The sequence below is a fragment of the Mchenga conophoros genome, linkage group LG4, assembly GCF_057382185.1.
Source record: "Mchenga conophoros isolate Kocher_MC1m ecotype Shallow Benthic linkage group LG4, M_conophoros_male_GT1.1, whole genome shotgun sequence".
NCBI lineage: Eukaryota > Metazoa > Chordata > Actinopteri > Cichliformes > Cichlidae > Mchenga > Mchenga conophoros.
Window position 1 is genome coordinate 20,945,798 of NC_140529.1, and position 16,749 is coordinate 20,962,546.

Consider the following 16,749-nt stretch of genomic DNA (forward strand, 5'->3'; position numbering starts at 1 on the left):
AGAATCTTAGAGAAGTGCCTAGAATGACTGTGCTGAAAAAATGGTTTGAGCGGAGAAACGGGAATGAGATAACAAGGGCAAGTTAAAGATAGGGGAAAAAAAGATGAGGGGCTCGGGGACAGTGAAAATGTAACATTAGGAGTGCAGAGCAGCAGAGAGGGAGAAAGGAGAGGGAAGGGCGGGAGAGGGATGGAGAGGAGGGTCAGGTAATGCTGATATGCAAGATAAGATAGCATCTCTGTGTACCTGCGATTTGCCTTTGACTGTGGGTCTGTTTCTCCTGTGTGCTACTCTTAATGTGGGGATATAAATTCCTTTTTACAGTCATAATGGGAAATAAGTGTGTTTTAAAGCAAGATTATCATGGAGTTAGGTTTAGGTTAAGAGCTGTGGTAGAAATGTGTAGGGTTTGGGAGCTTTTGCAGAAAAAAACAAAACAAGTAAATGCAGTGTTCTCTGAGGGGATGTAAAATGGCTTTGTTGTGTGTGTGTGTGTGTGGTAGACAGACAGAGAGAGAGAAACACAACACATCTTACCTACTCCCAGGTCTCCCTCCCCTTCCTCTGAATTTAGAAGCTCAGCTTTGCTTTTGTGGTTCTTTGTGGCTCTCCTACGAGAACCTGTTATACAGTACAAATATATTTATACATTTACCCACAACACAACAGTTCAGCTATTCATTTATGCATATTTATATGTTACATTCGAAAAGAAAAAGGAAATTGATACCATCATATTCATTTTCATTCTCATCATCCGCCAAGATGACCTCTTCTACAAAACACACAAGCAAAAATGTGAATATATTATACATTTATGTGTAAGTTCCACAACATCTTCATACATCTTTTTAAATCATAGTCTCTGTTTCACTCAGTAGTCCCTCTTTTGTTTTATTAGCTTCTGTGTTTTTATGTAAAATTTGTCTTTTCAGGAAGATCAAAGCTCTGTCCCCTTTATCTGCCCCTTTATTCGATTTGACCCTCTTTTACTCTTATTTTCTCTCACATTTCCTGCCTTCAACAGATAGCTACCAGGCTGGAGAGGTGGACAAAACTCTCTATCCAAGGGTCTGTAATCTGTAAGATATTCAAGATATAATATGTGTTATAAGTTCCATTAAATTTGTGTCACTGCTTTACTGGATATGTGTTATGTTAAAGGTAAATGACATTGAAAAAAATGGCAAAAAGAAAGCACAACCATATAGAGCAGCTGCAATGGGAAACTTTTGAATAAGAACAAACCAAAACTTGTCAGTGCTAAGGTGTCAGTGTGTATTCAGCTATAACTATAAAATACAATGTAATATGGATCCTTCTTCCCTGAATAACAACTGTTGTGCAAGTGATTGTGATAATGTCACATTATAACTCATGTTTACTGTGACTGCTTTTATGATAAAATCCACAAAAAGGGATTTTTGGCCTCATTTTTTAAGTGTTTACTTTGACGTTCCGGGAAAAAGTGATGGTTTACTTTCATTCCAGCATCACACAAGCTGGTCTTCAAACTTACAGCTGAATATATATTAAGTCTTCTGAATTTCCAGTGGTTTGAGTGTTAATATCTAAGCAGAAATTTGCTGTGACATCTGACATGTATTACACTGTAATACATGTCAGGTGTTTTTATATGGTCAAATGTTGCCAGGCATGCACTCAGTCATACATACCAGCTTTACAGATCCACTCCAGGTAACCGTTAAGTTCCCTTTCAATCTGCTGCTGTCTTCGGAGCTTCAGAAACTCACTCCTGTTCTCCACACGCTCTCTCTCTTTGGCGAACTCGCTGCAGACACACACATGACACAAGTATATACCCTGCACATCACATCATCACCTGAGACCTCTGTAAAGCACGTTGGGACTGTTTCTTTTTATATATTTACACATGCACATAAACTTACCCCGACAACACACCCAGCACCAGGTTGAGCATAAAGAAAGAGCCGATGATGATGAGGGGGATGAAGTACATCCAGTTCCATGCACTCCCTGAGGCATCGTTGCTCTGGAAACACACGTGAGGACACACGCGCGCACACACACACACAAACATAATTAATCAGGAATCAATGTTTTGCTCTTTACTTGAGTATTTGATACAAAGTGAATTAAAAGAAACCAGTTAATGTTAGATAATGGTTTATAAATGTGAGTTTAACAAAGGTTAATATTAATAAGACGAACTTTTCAGTTAATTTGAATCAAAGGTTGAATTTTTCATTCATTTAAATCAGCAAAGTGGGTACACCTGAAAAACTGAGCAGCTGTAGCTATATATACATATTGATTTGCTGAAAGCTGAAGGCATCAAAATTCATTCTCTACCTCCCTGCTTTGTCACATTGAGGTACGTTCATGTACATATATATGCACCACCACCAAGTTAAAGATATAATATGCTTTATATAGCCTAATTAAAAATAACCTACTGCTATCCTAGTGACTTATTCTTTGACGTTGTCATTAAAGAGTGGAAACAATGTGCTTTAAACTGCTGTCTACGACTTATGGAAACATAAACAAAAGCAGGCATGACATGATTTTGCTTTAAGTCATCTCAGTAAGTAAATGCGTATCTGCCACTCTATTTAGCTGCTCCGAGAGAGTAAATAATGTATAACAAATGCTTTGCTCTCTCGCTCTCGGTCCCTACCATCCTCCCTTGCAGACCATTCTTTCATTATCATTCTTTATTCAGTTCTTATTGTTTTGTCTCCCCTCCTCCTATGGAACCCCTTAAGAACGCCCTCCATCTGCCTTTTCATCACTCCCTTATCTATCTCAATGCTAGTTTAACCTTTTCTTCATTCCTTTCTCCATAGCCATCTCCTCACTGTCACTGAACAACCTTTACAGTGATTTTATCAATCCCAACTTGAGACCCGGGCTTTTCTTTTCTGTTTCGAGCTCTCTTTCTCATAGCCTCCCTCCCTTTTCCTTCCAGTCTCCTCCATCTTTCCTTCTTCCTGCATGTAAGCCGGCATCGCCGCTGTGTACCCAATGTACTGCAGACCCTTTTTCTACCATTAAACTTTTATTGCTCCCCTCCCGAGCAGCTGCAAGAATAACTTGGGCTGAACAGGCCTTTTTAAATATAGAGCAGCACCGGGAAGGAGGGACAGAAGGAGAGAGACACAGAGGGAGATCGACAGAACGCAGGAAGACAAGCAGGAATAAGGGGCGAAAGGAAAGGACAGAGGAAGAAAGGTAAAAGAACTGGGTGGACGGAGAGGGAAAGGAGATGGGAAAAACAGATGACTACAGTAACAATCAAAGACCCTCATCTGCCTCTGGTGTCCACAGCAACCGTTGCCCCTAACAGCAGGGAACAATTCAGTCTTGGACATGAGTGATGGCATTGTTATTACTCATTTAATAGGTAGATAAGCAGTTTGCACAGGTGAAATTGTTGAAGGTTTTAACAGTCTAATTTTTGTACTTGATTAGAGAACGCACTCTCAAATGGCTTTGAGTGAAAATACTCCTGTTAACAAACTGGAGTAAAATTTACATTTTACTCCAGCTTGTTAACAGGAGTTTGTTTAAAAATAAGTCTGACAAGCATGAAAGCTAACCTAAGGTGCACTTCATTAGATCTTTTTGTTTGCTGTTTTGTTATAGATATTTTAGCTAATGTGAAGGTTTAATCCGTAAAAAACAGCCACAAAATATGACAGAAATATTTTTTTCCCATGATCACCAGATAGCAAAATACACTGATACTGTATTTTTTTTTCTAAGATGAATTAACAGGCAAACATAATAAGAGCAGGTTTGTGGAATTTTAGCATGCTGTAGCATTTTTTTTTCTCTTGAACAAGACCTTCTTTATTAAATCTTTTATTTTTGCCTTGCTAAATTTAACACCTTTACATAGACATCCTCTGCTTTCCTGGTTGCACTGGTGTGGCCAAAACGTTGGTCACTGAATGTGTACTAGTGTTGCAAATGCTGTTCAGCTTGACATACATAGTAGAGCAGGTCAGTCCAGCCCTCCATGGTGATACACTGGAAAACGGTGAGAATAGCAAACAGAATGTTGTCAAACTGGGTGATGCCGTAGTTTGGTCCCAGCCAGTACTCTCTACAAACGGTGTCCTCTGGACACAGCCGAGATGGAAGCTCTACCCCACATGGAAACTCTTCCCGGATCTCTTCTAAACATGCGTAAAAGTGGGATAAAACAAGTATGAGCAAATTCCATGTACTCGCAAATGTATTTAATAATTTTAAATCCCTCTTGAGAAAACGTCAAATACTTCAGATGTTGAATGAGGCTACATCTGCAGAAACTGCACAGTATACCAAAAATGTACTATTTTAAGTTCTAATTTTAGCAGTGCAACTATTTAAAGTCTGCCTCAGCGTGAACAGGTGCACTCTTCTCTGAGGAAAACTTGGAGCAATTTAATCCCGACTGAATTATTGCCAAAGTGTAAACACAAAATCCTTTACTTGTTATGTTGTCGAAGCAGGTTTTGTGGAATTTGCCCATGTAGAACTCGAGGCCGATGATGGCGAACATGAGGATGGCAAAGAAGAGCAGCAGGCCAATTTGCAGCAGAGGAATCATGGCCTTCATGATGGATTTGAGCACCACCTGTAAGCCTAAAGCACACAGGTATAAAGTATTAAGATTTTATGAAGAATCATTTTATACATTTCAGTTTAATCTATCCGCTCTCTTTATCCTAAAACTAATTTCAATTAGTTTGCAGTTATGCTACCTTTCTGTAAAGAAATACTTGAATATCCTAATTACACATTTATACCCAATCATTAAACTTATAATAAATAGAAATAAACCATAAACATATATATTGTAGCACCTACTGGTGTGATGCTCTAATTGGCTTTTCATAGAAACCCAAGTGACTTTTATGATGAGTAAGCCCTGGTATGCCTGTTCAAGCCCATAGTGGAGAACAGGCTATTAATAACACTGCTGTGGCAGTAGTGCTGGAACATTACTGCCACTATAACATTTAAAAAATGAGCAGAGTGTGCACAGAAGTACCACTTTTGTTGTTGCATTATGCAGAGCAACACAGAAGCTGCATAAAACCTTGACACAAAATGCTTCTCCATGCTATTTTGATCCCCAAATAAAATTTAAAGATGTTCTGCACAATGTTCGCTTTCTCAATTGTTAAGCAACGACAAAGATGTGGTTCAAGGTAAAGGTGAAGATAGCCTTTTTCAAATTTTTCTCAGATGAAGAATATCGACTTACTGGGAATACCGGACACCAGTTTGAGAGGCCTCAATACTCGCACAGCCCTGAGTGTCCGCAAGTCGAATTGTGAGCCCACAGTGGATAGAATTCTAAAGGGAAAAAGACAAATGCACCGAAATGAGCACAGAGAATCAATATTTAAGCTAGCAAGCTTGTCAAAGTCTGTCAACCTCGCAGTTTCTCCATTTTCTCATACATGCACAAACCCATGCCAGATCATTACAAACAACTGGGTGAGCTCTGTATGTAAATCCTGTAAGAGCTGAACTGATCGATACGGCTGACAAGTGAAGTAAGACAGAGGAGTGTATCAGGGTGAGAGAGGGATGGGCTGAATGGAAAGTGTTTTTGTATCAAGACGAGAGAGCGACTAGACAACGAAAAAGGAGAAAGATGGGGAAATGGAGAGGAGAGGGAAGGAACGGGATTAAGGAAATAAAAAGAGAGTGAAAAACAGAAAGATTATGACTTGCTTATTTATTGTTACATGTTTGATGTTTCTCTTCTGAGTAAACACATATTAGCGTGTGCTACTGCAACTATATATTCACTCATCATCAAAATAAATGCCATAAACAGCAAGTGTGTGTGTGTGTGTGTGTGTATGGGTAAGTAGAGGATTAAAATGTTCCCTCGTGCCGCCAGACTTGTAGTCAGTCCCATCGTCTGACGCACACTGTGAATCATCAAACTTCCCACTTCTCTATCTCTCTCCCTCTGTCTCTCTTTCATCCAGTCTCTCTGACACATTTCTACCTGCCTGTGTTCCTCTAAGAGGCCTAGTGACATTGCAGTCTTAATCACAGGTTTAAGGTCTGCCTGATTCCTTCACATTTGAATAGAAGGGAAAATTGACACCAACTCCGGGTTTTTGGTTGAAGGTATGCATGGTTGTGGTTTTGAATGTGGTATTGTATTACCAGGAAGCCCACCCCCCAAGTGGTTGGTGCTTCATCACGAGTGTATAGGCTGGGGTCCTTGTAATGACATTGTGTGATATCAAATGCCTCATCAGACGCTGACCTGTAACTGAGAGGATCCTAGTTTAGTAGGAGGCGTTAATGCACTTCAGCTGCATGATATTTCTAAAAGAACAGATATCACAGAGATAATACTCAGTGTTATATTAATGGGAACTCAACCTATAAGTTGCAGAAACTGTATTTAGGTATTGCAAAAAAAGAGTATATATATATATATATATATATACATCCAAGAATACATTGGGAAGATGGCCCCAACTGACCGAGTGCTCAGTGAATACCTCAGGCAGCAGAAACCCAAGAAAGAGGAGGGAGACGAGGAACCATCATGGAAGGACAGGCCCCTGCACGGTATGTACCACCGGCAGATAGAGGAGGTGGCTGATATCCAGAAATCCTACCAGTGGCTGGACAAAGCTGGACTGAAAGACAGCACAGAGGCACTAATCATGGCAGCACAAGAACAAGCTCTGAGTACAAGATCCATAGAGGCTGGGGTCTATCACACCAGGCAAGACCCCAGGTGCAGGCTGTGTAAAGATGCCCCAGAGACAATCCAGCACATAACAGCAGGGTGCAAGATGCTAGCAGGCAAGGCATACATGGAACGCCATAACCAAGTGGCCGGCATAGTGTACAGGAACATCTGTGCCGAGTATAACCTGGAAGTCCCGAGGTCAAAATGGGAGATGCCCCCAAGGGTGGTGGAGAATGACCGAGCTAAGATCCTGTGGGACTTCCAGATACAGACGGACAAAATGGTGGTGGCTAACCAACCGGACATAGTGGTGGTAGACAAACAGAAGAAGACGGCCGTAGTGATCGATGTAGCGGTTCCGAATGACAGCAATATCAGGAAGAAGGAACACGAGAAGCTGGAGAAATACCAAGGGCTCAGAGAAGAGCTCGAGAGGATGTGGAGGGTGAAGGTAATGGTGGTCCCCGTGGTAATCGGAGCACTAGGTGCGGTGACTCCCAAGCTAGGCGAGTGGCTCCAGCAGATCCCGGGAACAACATCGGAGATCTCTGTCCAGAAGAGCGCAGTCCTGGGAACAGCTAAGATACTGCGCAGGACCCTCAAGCTCCCAGGCCTCTGGTAGAGGACCCGAGCTTGAAGGATAAACCGCCCGCAAGGGCGTGCTGGGTGTTTTTATATATACATATATATATATATATATATATATATATATATATACATATATATATATATATATATATTTTTTTTTTTTTTTTTTTTTTTAATTAATCAGAACACTCATTGGACTCATCTGAAAGCCCGGAATTAATCAAGTTTAACGTTCAACAAATTTTTCTGTTCAGCAATGCAAGTAAATAACTGTAGTTTGGCATCTTACTAATGATAATAATAATTTGCTTTACTATGCTTTCTGCTTAAAAAAACAGTGAGTTTTATTGCTGAAAACGCTGCTTTACCAGGAAATAACCGAGCTGCCCTCTGCTACGCAAGATGACCAACAAAGGAAGTACAGATTTAGTGTTTTGCTCAAGGATACATTAGCCTGAAAGATGCTTGGCAACAACAGAGTGCTACATTAATGCAAGTTAGGATAGCCATGAAGGGAAGATGAAGATGATGTAGTCGAGGATGGTAAATTTGCACTAGGTATTGCACAAGGGGAAAAAAAAAACATTTACCATAAGTGCAACTGGGGGGAAAAGAGTGAGTTAGATAGATGCTATACTGATTTTAAATGTAAGGGCAAAAAGAACAGTGGATCAGTTGGAATATTTACCCTCTAAACTGAACTGTGTTGATATAAAAAGGAGAATAGTGAAATTTCATAGAAGGAAAAACCTGTATATCATGCTGCAAAAACATCTGTGTGCTGACATGAAGAAACACATCTACATTTACATATAAAAGATGAACACGTATACCTGTGTCAGTATTTTTGGAACCGCAGTACAGAAACTCTTTGCCAAAAAAACAACCTGTGATTACAAATCCAATTATTTTATATATTTCTGTGATGTGACTATGATTACAGTAAAAAACATTAACAACGCTGATGACTGGACAATAACGATAATGAACTATGATGATGTTGATGACTGTGATGGCGATAGTAACAACGATGATGGTAATAACATGACGGTGATTTCATCTGCCATCACAAATAGTGTCAAACTGATGAGGCAGTTCCTCATTCACACTGTCTCCACGGTTACCGGGTCCTTTCTCATTCATAAGTGTTTCCATGGCAACAGGGACCTTGGCTCATTGATAGAATCTCTGTATCACCTTGGTAACAGGGCCAAGGGAGGAGCTAGATTGATTGTTTTTTTGTTTTTTTTTGTTTTTTTTTGTCTTCTTTTCTATTTAATGTAAAAGTTTTGCAGCTTACATGCAGGGCTGCACATTTGCACACCGATACATGCAAAAACACCCGTGCACACGGATGCACGCATCTGCACAGCAAATGGGTGTTGGTTGAAGCTTAAACATACTGAGAGAAAATAATTTTATTCAAGTGTGCACAATGGAAACTGGGTCATTTGGAATAATCAATGGAAAACAATTTCTTCCCTGCCAGGAACAGATGCTCTCTACTGTACATCTTTAAATTCACACACAGAATGCACACACACCTGCATTTAAGTAAAAGGAGAGCAAATGGTTAAGGGGAATCAGATGAAGCAACATCGCTATAACAAAAACCTCATCTCTCCACTTCTGATGAGAAACCAACGCATTATACAAACAACATTTATCCCTGCTATCTCCCTCTGCAGCTTCCTGCTGACTTCAGCTAAAATCCAGCTAAATATCTCTGTCCACATCACTGACTGAATCTCACCATCTCTGCTCCAAGCTCTCCTGTTATCTGTCCTTGTCTCCTTGGTTGCATCTGTGACTATGATTCAAATATTTTGCATTAAATGCACCAGTATGCTCTTTAATGTTTTTATAACATCAATAAAATATTAAGTGTCTCTTGAGCCAGCAATCAGACCTCGACGATCAGCTGACACTCAGAATTTCTCCCAGAATTCACAAGAGCCCACGTCTCCTCCTGCAGGTGGACCGGGAGATCCATTGTAGGGAAAAGAGACCAAAGCCAGACCAAGCTGATAATTTACTGGCTGATCTGGGTTTCTATTCTCACCTATGGCAATGTGGAGAAAAGGATTGCAGATACACACAAAATGCTTGATCCTCAGAGATAGGGTGAGTAGCGCAGTCACTCAAAAGGGGCTTAAAGTACAGCACTGTCCTACACAAGAAAGGAGCCAGTTGTGGTGGGTTTAGCATTTGAATAGAATGCCTCTTAGATGCCTCTTAGGTGAGTTATTCTGGGCATGTTCAACAGGGAAAAGACCCCAGGGTAGACCCAAGACACACGGGAAAGAACATTTTTCTCAACTGGCTTGGAAGCACATTGGTATGCCCCTCGTTCCTCAAAGAGCTGGTGGCAGTGACAGTGGAGAGGGACATTTGAGCAGATTTTGACAGTTCTGCTTAGACTGCACATACATTTTCATTGCATTCATTTCTTCTTTTATAATGAAATTCCCTTTAATAAATTGTAAACTGTGGGAATAAAGCATCACATACAGCTTTGCATTAGTCTGGTAAGCACAATTCTAGACACTTTTTTTTTTTTTAAATGGGGAGGTAGTACCTCTAGACCGCCCTAGACAGTATTTAATTATCTGAATGTTAAAGCTGCAGGAAATTGCAATAACTTCAAAACACATTTTAAACAGGAAGGCATACTCCTTAGGGATGGTGCAGTTTTGCAGTGGGTAGCACAGTCACCTTAGAGCATGGAGGTTTCTGGCCAGCTCGGTCCCTTCTGTGTGGAGTATTACACAATTCTGCTCAGGAAGCTCACAATGAAAACTAGAAAATGCATTTTCTGAAGAAACTGCAGTGTGGATGTTGATAGCTGAATGTTTTGAGCTGAAATGAAATAATTGCTGAATGTTAAGTTAAAAATGTTGAATGAGCTGAAAAATACAGAATTTTTCACCTGAAAACAAAAGTGCAGAACTGTTGAAAGCTGACGTTCACACATAAAAAGTTGAAAAATTGCTTAACATGATTAAAATGTAAATTAGGAAAACCTGAGTTATGACAAAAGAAAATTCAGAGTCATAAAACATCTGAATGAATAATGAAACCTCATATTATTTAAATCACTGAATGATTAAAATGTGGGAAAGTCCACTAAAGATAGGTAAATCCTGTAAGTTTTGATCGTCCAGTCAGAAAAGATGATTCTAAAAGTCATCATCTGACTTCAAATGCCCAGATCTGAACCACCTGTGTGTAGAAGACAAATCCACCAATGAACAATAAGCTTGAATTTAATGGGACAACCAGATTGCTCAATCCAGTTGACTACTGATATGCTTATTACAGTGTGCAAAACCCTGTCAAATCTGAAAAACTGCTTCTAAATCGAAGACCCTAAGTCCTGTCAAAATCAGTTTTGAACTGCAATGATCCCAAGGAATTGTTCTACACAACAGTGTGTTCTTTATGTTCCTGTTGTCAAAATGCGATGACAGGAAAGATTTAACAAGTGGGGTCTTTCCTGCTGTTGAGACAAACTCCTGACTAAAAATACAGTGTATTTATATGGGTTGGTTAGAATGTTATCCATCTACTTGGATTCACACAGTTCAAAATGTTTACATCTCTGAGCTTTGAAAGACACACTGTTGGAAAGAGAACAACGATGGCTACGTTTTAAGGGTCAAATGATGGCTGTAGAGCAAACACTGTGGACCACAGCAGCAGTTGAAAGAAAAGTGTTTAAGATGAATCTTGGCAGAGTGGCAGACAGAGCTCGTTAAGCAGACAGGTGTGAGCCTGGTTGCTATAGAGACTGCACCCAGTGGCACCACACACACACAGACACATGCCTCTCGTCTGCTGCTTTAAATAAACAGAAAGTGACCCCGAAACAAATGCTTCCCAAGAAAAAACTACAAGTCGTATTGACAAAATTCTTTCACCGTAAGCGCCAGCAATGTCCAGTCTAAAAAATTCTCAGTTTTCATGCCTGTGGAGTTTATTATATGGATGTGGTGACAGTGTAAAGACAGCCTGTACTTCTGATTTTCAGACGAATTTTGGGAGCATTTATAATATTGGAGTCTATGGAAGAGTTGCAGGGAGGAGGCTATGAATTCTTGACATTTACGAAAGAACCATAACATCTATTACAAATGACTGAAATAGTAGTTCTAGCTTCATTCATTTTTTATGCTTCTTTTTAGCTGTTGAATCTAATCAAAAAGTCCTAACACGGGTACAGGAAAGCAAAAGAAAGAAGAGGATGCAATGCAAGAACAGCTGTAAATTAAATGTAACTAGGCTAATAATCAATAGTGGGTGTAGAAAAACAAACAAAGAAACAAACAAATCCAACCAGCTTATTTTCACTGTCAAGCCACTCTGACAATTAACTACAACACACAGGTCAACACCCACAAATGAGACGACTTGGAACAAGACCGTAGAGTAAATAGCTAATCTCGGTGATGTATTCAGACATGTTAAGTGCTATTTGTGTGTTTGTCTTTGTATGTGTTTGAAGAGAGCGCCAGCAAGTGCAGGGAGGGCGAGCAGGACATGGAAAAGAATGTTTGAAGTGGAAATGTCTGGCCGTGTGTGTGTGCGCGCGCCCATGTGGTCACTGTGTTATCAAAGGTTTCCACCAAAGGTTGATAGAAAGGCCAAGTAGCCTTTCATCTTCAAAGAGCTGGACTGCTAAAAACACACTGGCCATTCATAGAAAGCACAACAAAGAACGAGTGCGCCACATGTGTGCAAAATGTATTGACTGCAGGCAGCGTCCTCAATGCATCATGGGAATGTACTATGTGTGTACACTATGTGCTGCTCGGTAAATATTGCTATATACCACAGCTGGTTGACAGGGAGGGTTACAGCGTGATGGCTGCTGTTTAGGCTATACACCAATGTGGTTGTTTCTTCGAGAAATAATCCCTGAATCTGATCATTTCACGCCTCCATCCATCCATCCACCCATCCATCAATTTACTTAGCAGCAGATGGGGTGGAGCTGGTGACACCCAGATGACACTGGGGAGAAGCAGAGCTGTCAATCAATGACAAGGTTTTCACCATTTTTAATTAAATCCACAGCTACAGCCCAGAGTATGCAAAGAAAACCTGCACAGACACAAGAAAAAAGTGCAAACTGCACTCAGAAAGGCTTCGACAAAACCACCACCTTTGTATCAAATCATTATTGTTGTAAGGTGACAGTGCTGACCCCTGTGTTGCCCTAACTTCACACCTGAACCTGCAAAACAGTAGCTCATAATGTATCAGACACTCAGCACAGCATCATTGCCATTGGATTTTCATGGGTGATTTGTCAGGTCTAGAACAAGACTGCTTATGATGCACTTGTCAGTCATCTGTTAGTGATGGACTCGCTGTGAAACTCCACTCGTTAATGCTGATGTTTTTTTAATTTGTTTGTTTTGTTGTTGCTGTTATTTATTGACCCCTTTTCTGAGAAGTCAACAAAAAATCATTGCAAATAAATAACCATCTTGAAGTCTTGCAACTCTTTGTCAAGCTATTGTTGAATAAAATCCTACATGTTTATGACACTAAATTCCAAATAGGGCCACAAAACCACTTGGATAAAATAGATGTCATTAATGAAGGCCATTATGTTTAGAAAGGGTAGTCAACAAGGCTAATATATGCTGATAAAATAGTGCATACATAATCCATTCAAACAAATCTAGCTTTTTTTTTCCAATGTGTGCCATTTAACAGTGATTGCCCTGAGGTCATCAGATAACACTTCTTCTTTTGGCCGCTCCCTTTAGAGGGTCAGCATAGTAGATCATCTGCTTCCATCTCATCCTAACCCTTGCATCCTTTTCTCTTACACCAACCGTCTGCATAAGTCTTCCTCTGATATTCCTCTTTTCCTCCTGCCTGGCATCTTTATTGTCAACATCCTTTGTCTGGTATATCCACGATCCCTCCACTGCACATGTCCAGATTTACCTCTCTAACTTTCTCTTCAAACTGCTCAACCTGAGCTATCCCCTGATACACTCCTTTCTAATCTTGTCTTCCCCCAATGACAATTCACTTGAGAATAATCTCCCAACAGATCGAGTGGTAAAATAGAAAAAATTGGCAAAAGAAATCAAAGATCAGCTTTAAGGACATTCTTGTTTCCTTCTGTTGTACCTCCTTATCCTCTCGGCATTTCACTACTTCCTGCTGTCATGCTGACACTTGTCTTCTCACCTCTCTTCTCTGTTTCAGTCGCTCTATCGCACCATGCTGAGAGGAACTTGTCTTCGTGATTGCTCTTATTAAAGCATAAGGACATACTGCTGCACTGGGTGTCTGCTCAGTGCATGTGTGGTGTCCTTGTGCAAGACAGAGACATTTGGGCAGAAAGGAGCAATCACTGGATTCACCGGTTGCTTCGTCTACCCCATGAAGTCCCCACCATTCACCCCATGCACACACAAGTGGACATAATCCCCTCAACATGATAATCTGTGCCACCACTCCCAAACAGCGACATGATTGTATTGCTGCTAGAATTTGCAAAGTTGTTAAGAAACAACTTTTAAATAGATTTCAAAAATAAATTATCAACCAGTTTACTTTTTTTTTTTTTTTAGCTTTCTTGCAGTTTTTATGTTTTGCAGGTAATTTGCGCTTCAGTTGAACATCAACAGTGAGACATGCAAACACTGTCGTTTGTTAATGCATCACTCATGCATCGCATTCATCTGTGTCACATCAGCCTGCAGCGTCACACAGGTGTGTAGCAGTGGTAGATACATAAAAGAGGCTTACTGTGTCTTTAAAGAAACACGAAGGATAGCAGGAATGACATTTGACAGTCAGCTTAAATGATGGATTAACAGATGGATGCGTCGGGAAAACAGAATCTAGCACAGACAAATGAGCAAGAATGTAAAATGTAAACCCATTTGAATGTGTGTAGACGCCATCATCCGCTTCTCTTCTCTGTCTTTCATTTCTGTCAATCAAACCTATTATCTGATGTCTCTGGTCTTTTCATGTGAGATATAATCTAATAAGTGAAGGCAATAGTAAATCCATCATTTTAATCCCATCATGTCTGAACTCGGCCTTGTTGACACCGTTTCTGTGACAGGTTTCAGGTTGCATTCCATCGCTTCCCTTTGCCCTCGTCTTCACCTTCTCGTTGAATGTTCAAATCAAATATCTCATTTACTCATTCCCCTTTCTTACATTGTCTCTTTCCATTCATTCCTACTGTGTCTCTCTTTCTATTGAGGTAGCGGCACCTGCATTTTTTCTTGCCTTCTCTCTAGTGCTGCTTCCCCCTGTGCTCCCCACCCCTTCTGTCGCTGTCTATATTGTGGTGACATTTGTTCACTACCCAGGCTGCTGGCTGCCTGCAGTTCTGCTCTGTGATCTGACTGCTGCCTTGCCCAGAATGGGGCCTTTCATTAGGTCAAAGGAGCAGGAAAAGGACACTTGCACACATACATGCATACAAACATACTAAAACACATGACAGATTTTGACATGCTGTTGGAAAATCCTTTGTTATGTTTGAGTTTAGTCAGGCACACATTTAGATCTGACTAAAGGTTACATACTGTATTATGTATGTATGTGTCTGTGCTTGGCTCATATACATTTGCTTAATACTCACCCTGTGAGCACTACGACAAAGTCCATCACGTTCCATCCGTTTCTCAGGTAAGAGTTCTTGTGGAAGGCAAAACCAAGCGCCAGGATCTTTATTCCCGACTCAAAACAGAAGATTCCTATGAAATACGGCTCTGTATCATCCTGGGGAGCACAAGAGAAAACAAGCAAAGGAGGAGTGGAAAGACAGGAGAGAGGAAAAGCAGGAAAGGTTATGATGGTTTGAAAGGCACAGAAAGACAAAGTAAGTTAGCTGGCAGTTGGCGAATGAGTTTCAGAAGTATTTTTGCAAATAGTCTCATGTGCCAAATAAATTTTAAAAAATAAAATAAAAAATTATCTCACAAATATACAACTATCACCTGAATTTAATTGCATGTACATGTATAACACATGCAATTTTGTCTTGGTTATTCAGCTTACCAGGCGTTCTGAGAGCGGCGTCTTGTCCCCATCAGGCAAATGTTGTTCCAGAGCCAAGACAATGCAGTTGGCAATGATGGTGGCTAGAATCATCCACTCAAATGGAGTGAGGAAGTTCAGTGAAGGAACAAATCTTTTTTAATTGAACCACAAACCACCACATTAATTGCTTGTTAACACAAATATCTCATCACCCTGTCACACGGGAGTGATGCAGCTGAAGCCCTTACTGAAATGCCCAAGTGAGCATCATTTAAACAAGATAAAAGCTCAGATCAACTCAAACTGGTTGCTTGAACAAGACAATCAGTTCATACGTACTCCATAGTCACCACACCTTAATCCAGAGGTTCCCAAAGTGTGGGGTCCGCCGCCCTTGCAGGGGGGGCGTGGTATTTTTCTTGTAAAACAAAGGGGGGCCTAGCAAAAAAAAGTTTGGGAACCACTGCCTTAATCCAACAGAGCACAGTTGGATAGTTGGATAGTTATTTAAAAGTGTTACAAATAATGTGCAAATTTACACATACTAGGTCAGGAGTTGCTATTATCATCTTGCCATTGTGGCAAGAACAGAGCAGCACCAACAGAAAAGTAAAAAATTGCAGCAATGCCTTGTTGGACAGATTCACTTATAACGTACTGAGCTAATTTACCTGGCCTGCTAAAAACGTCAGGGCAAATTAAGGGATAATATAGAAAACATCCCTACCCTAACATGAAAGGTCAAAAGGAAGGTCAAATATATATGCAGTTTGAATTCACTGAGTGTAAGCAAGTGTGAAAAGAAAATATAGCAACTCTATCTCAAATGGACCACAGTCTGGCTTCTCTCTGCCACTATTTACCCACACAAATACACACCCACACCCACAAGCCATCATTATGAGTCAGTTAAATATGTTCTGCTAAGTATATTTTCTGATAACACACCACCCACACGGACAAGCAAAACAAAGATACACTTTAATATAGCCTGTGTCTTTTTGTGTAAGTGTGTGATAACCAGTGCTGGGCAAGTTACTTTGAAAAAGTAATTAATTATAGTTCCTAATTACTTCTTCAAAAAAGTAACTGAGTTAAAAGATACTAAAAGTATTTAATTACTTGGAAAGTAACTATTACATTACTTGTTTATTGTTTATTGAATCATATTTCATAACTTTAAATGCAAATTAAATTGTCAATTTGAAAATCATAAGCACAAGTTTCACAAACAACAAGTTATTTGCAGCCATTTACCTTTTACCTTTAAATGGTTTTTATTACCATTTCAAACTATTTACACAACAATCAGCTGTTCTGCATTCAATAAGATGCCACACAAATTATTTGTGCCACTCCAAAAAAATAATTTCTGTCCACTATAAAGGAGAACATCACAGCCTGATCCCTGCAGGCCTGACAGCAGC

The 16,749-nt window shown here is 40.1% G+C and overlaps 1 protein-coding gene across 9 annotated transcripts in view; it reads right to left on the reverse strand.

Annotated features, from left to right (window-relative positions):
* The window catches only part of cacna1aa (calcium channel, voltage-dependent, P/Q type, alpha 1A subunit, a), a 90,323-nt gene that overhangs the window by 54,997 nt on the left and 18,577 nt on the right, over nucleotides 1-16,749 (reverse strand). For all 9 annotated transcript variants that reach the window (XM_085270930.1, XM_085270923.1, XM_085270927.1 and 6 more), the window contains exons 2-10: nucleotides 15,341-15,446; nucleotides 14,922-15,061; nucleotides 5,243-5,334; nucleotides 4,465-4,617; nucleotides 3,979-4,166; nucleotides 1,911-2,014; nucleotides 1,677-1,792; nucleotides 731-775; nucleotides 538-621 (exon numbers count right to left, since the gene is read on the reverse strand). In XM_085270930.1, coding sequence (XP_085127056.1) covers nucleotides 538-621; nucleotides 731-775; nucleotides 1,677-1,792; nucleotides 1,911-2,014; nucleotides 3,979-4,166; nucleotides 4,465-4,617; nucleotides 5,243-5,334; nucleotides 14,922-15,061; nucleotides 15,341-15,446 — 1,028 coding nt within the window. The remainder of the gene's footprint in view (nucleotides 1-537; nucleotides 622-730; nucleotides 776-1,676; nucleotides 1,793-1,910; nucleotides 2,015-3,978; nucleotides 4,167-4,464; nucleotides 4,618-5,242; nucleotides 5,335-14,921; nucleotides 15,062-15,340; nucleotides 15,447-16,749) is intronic.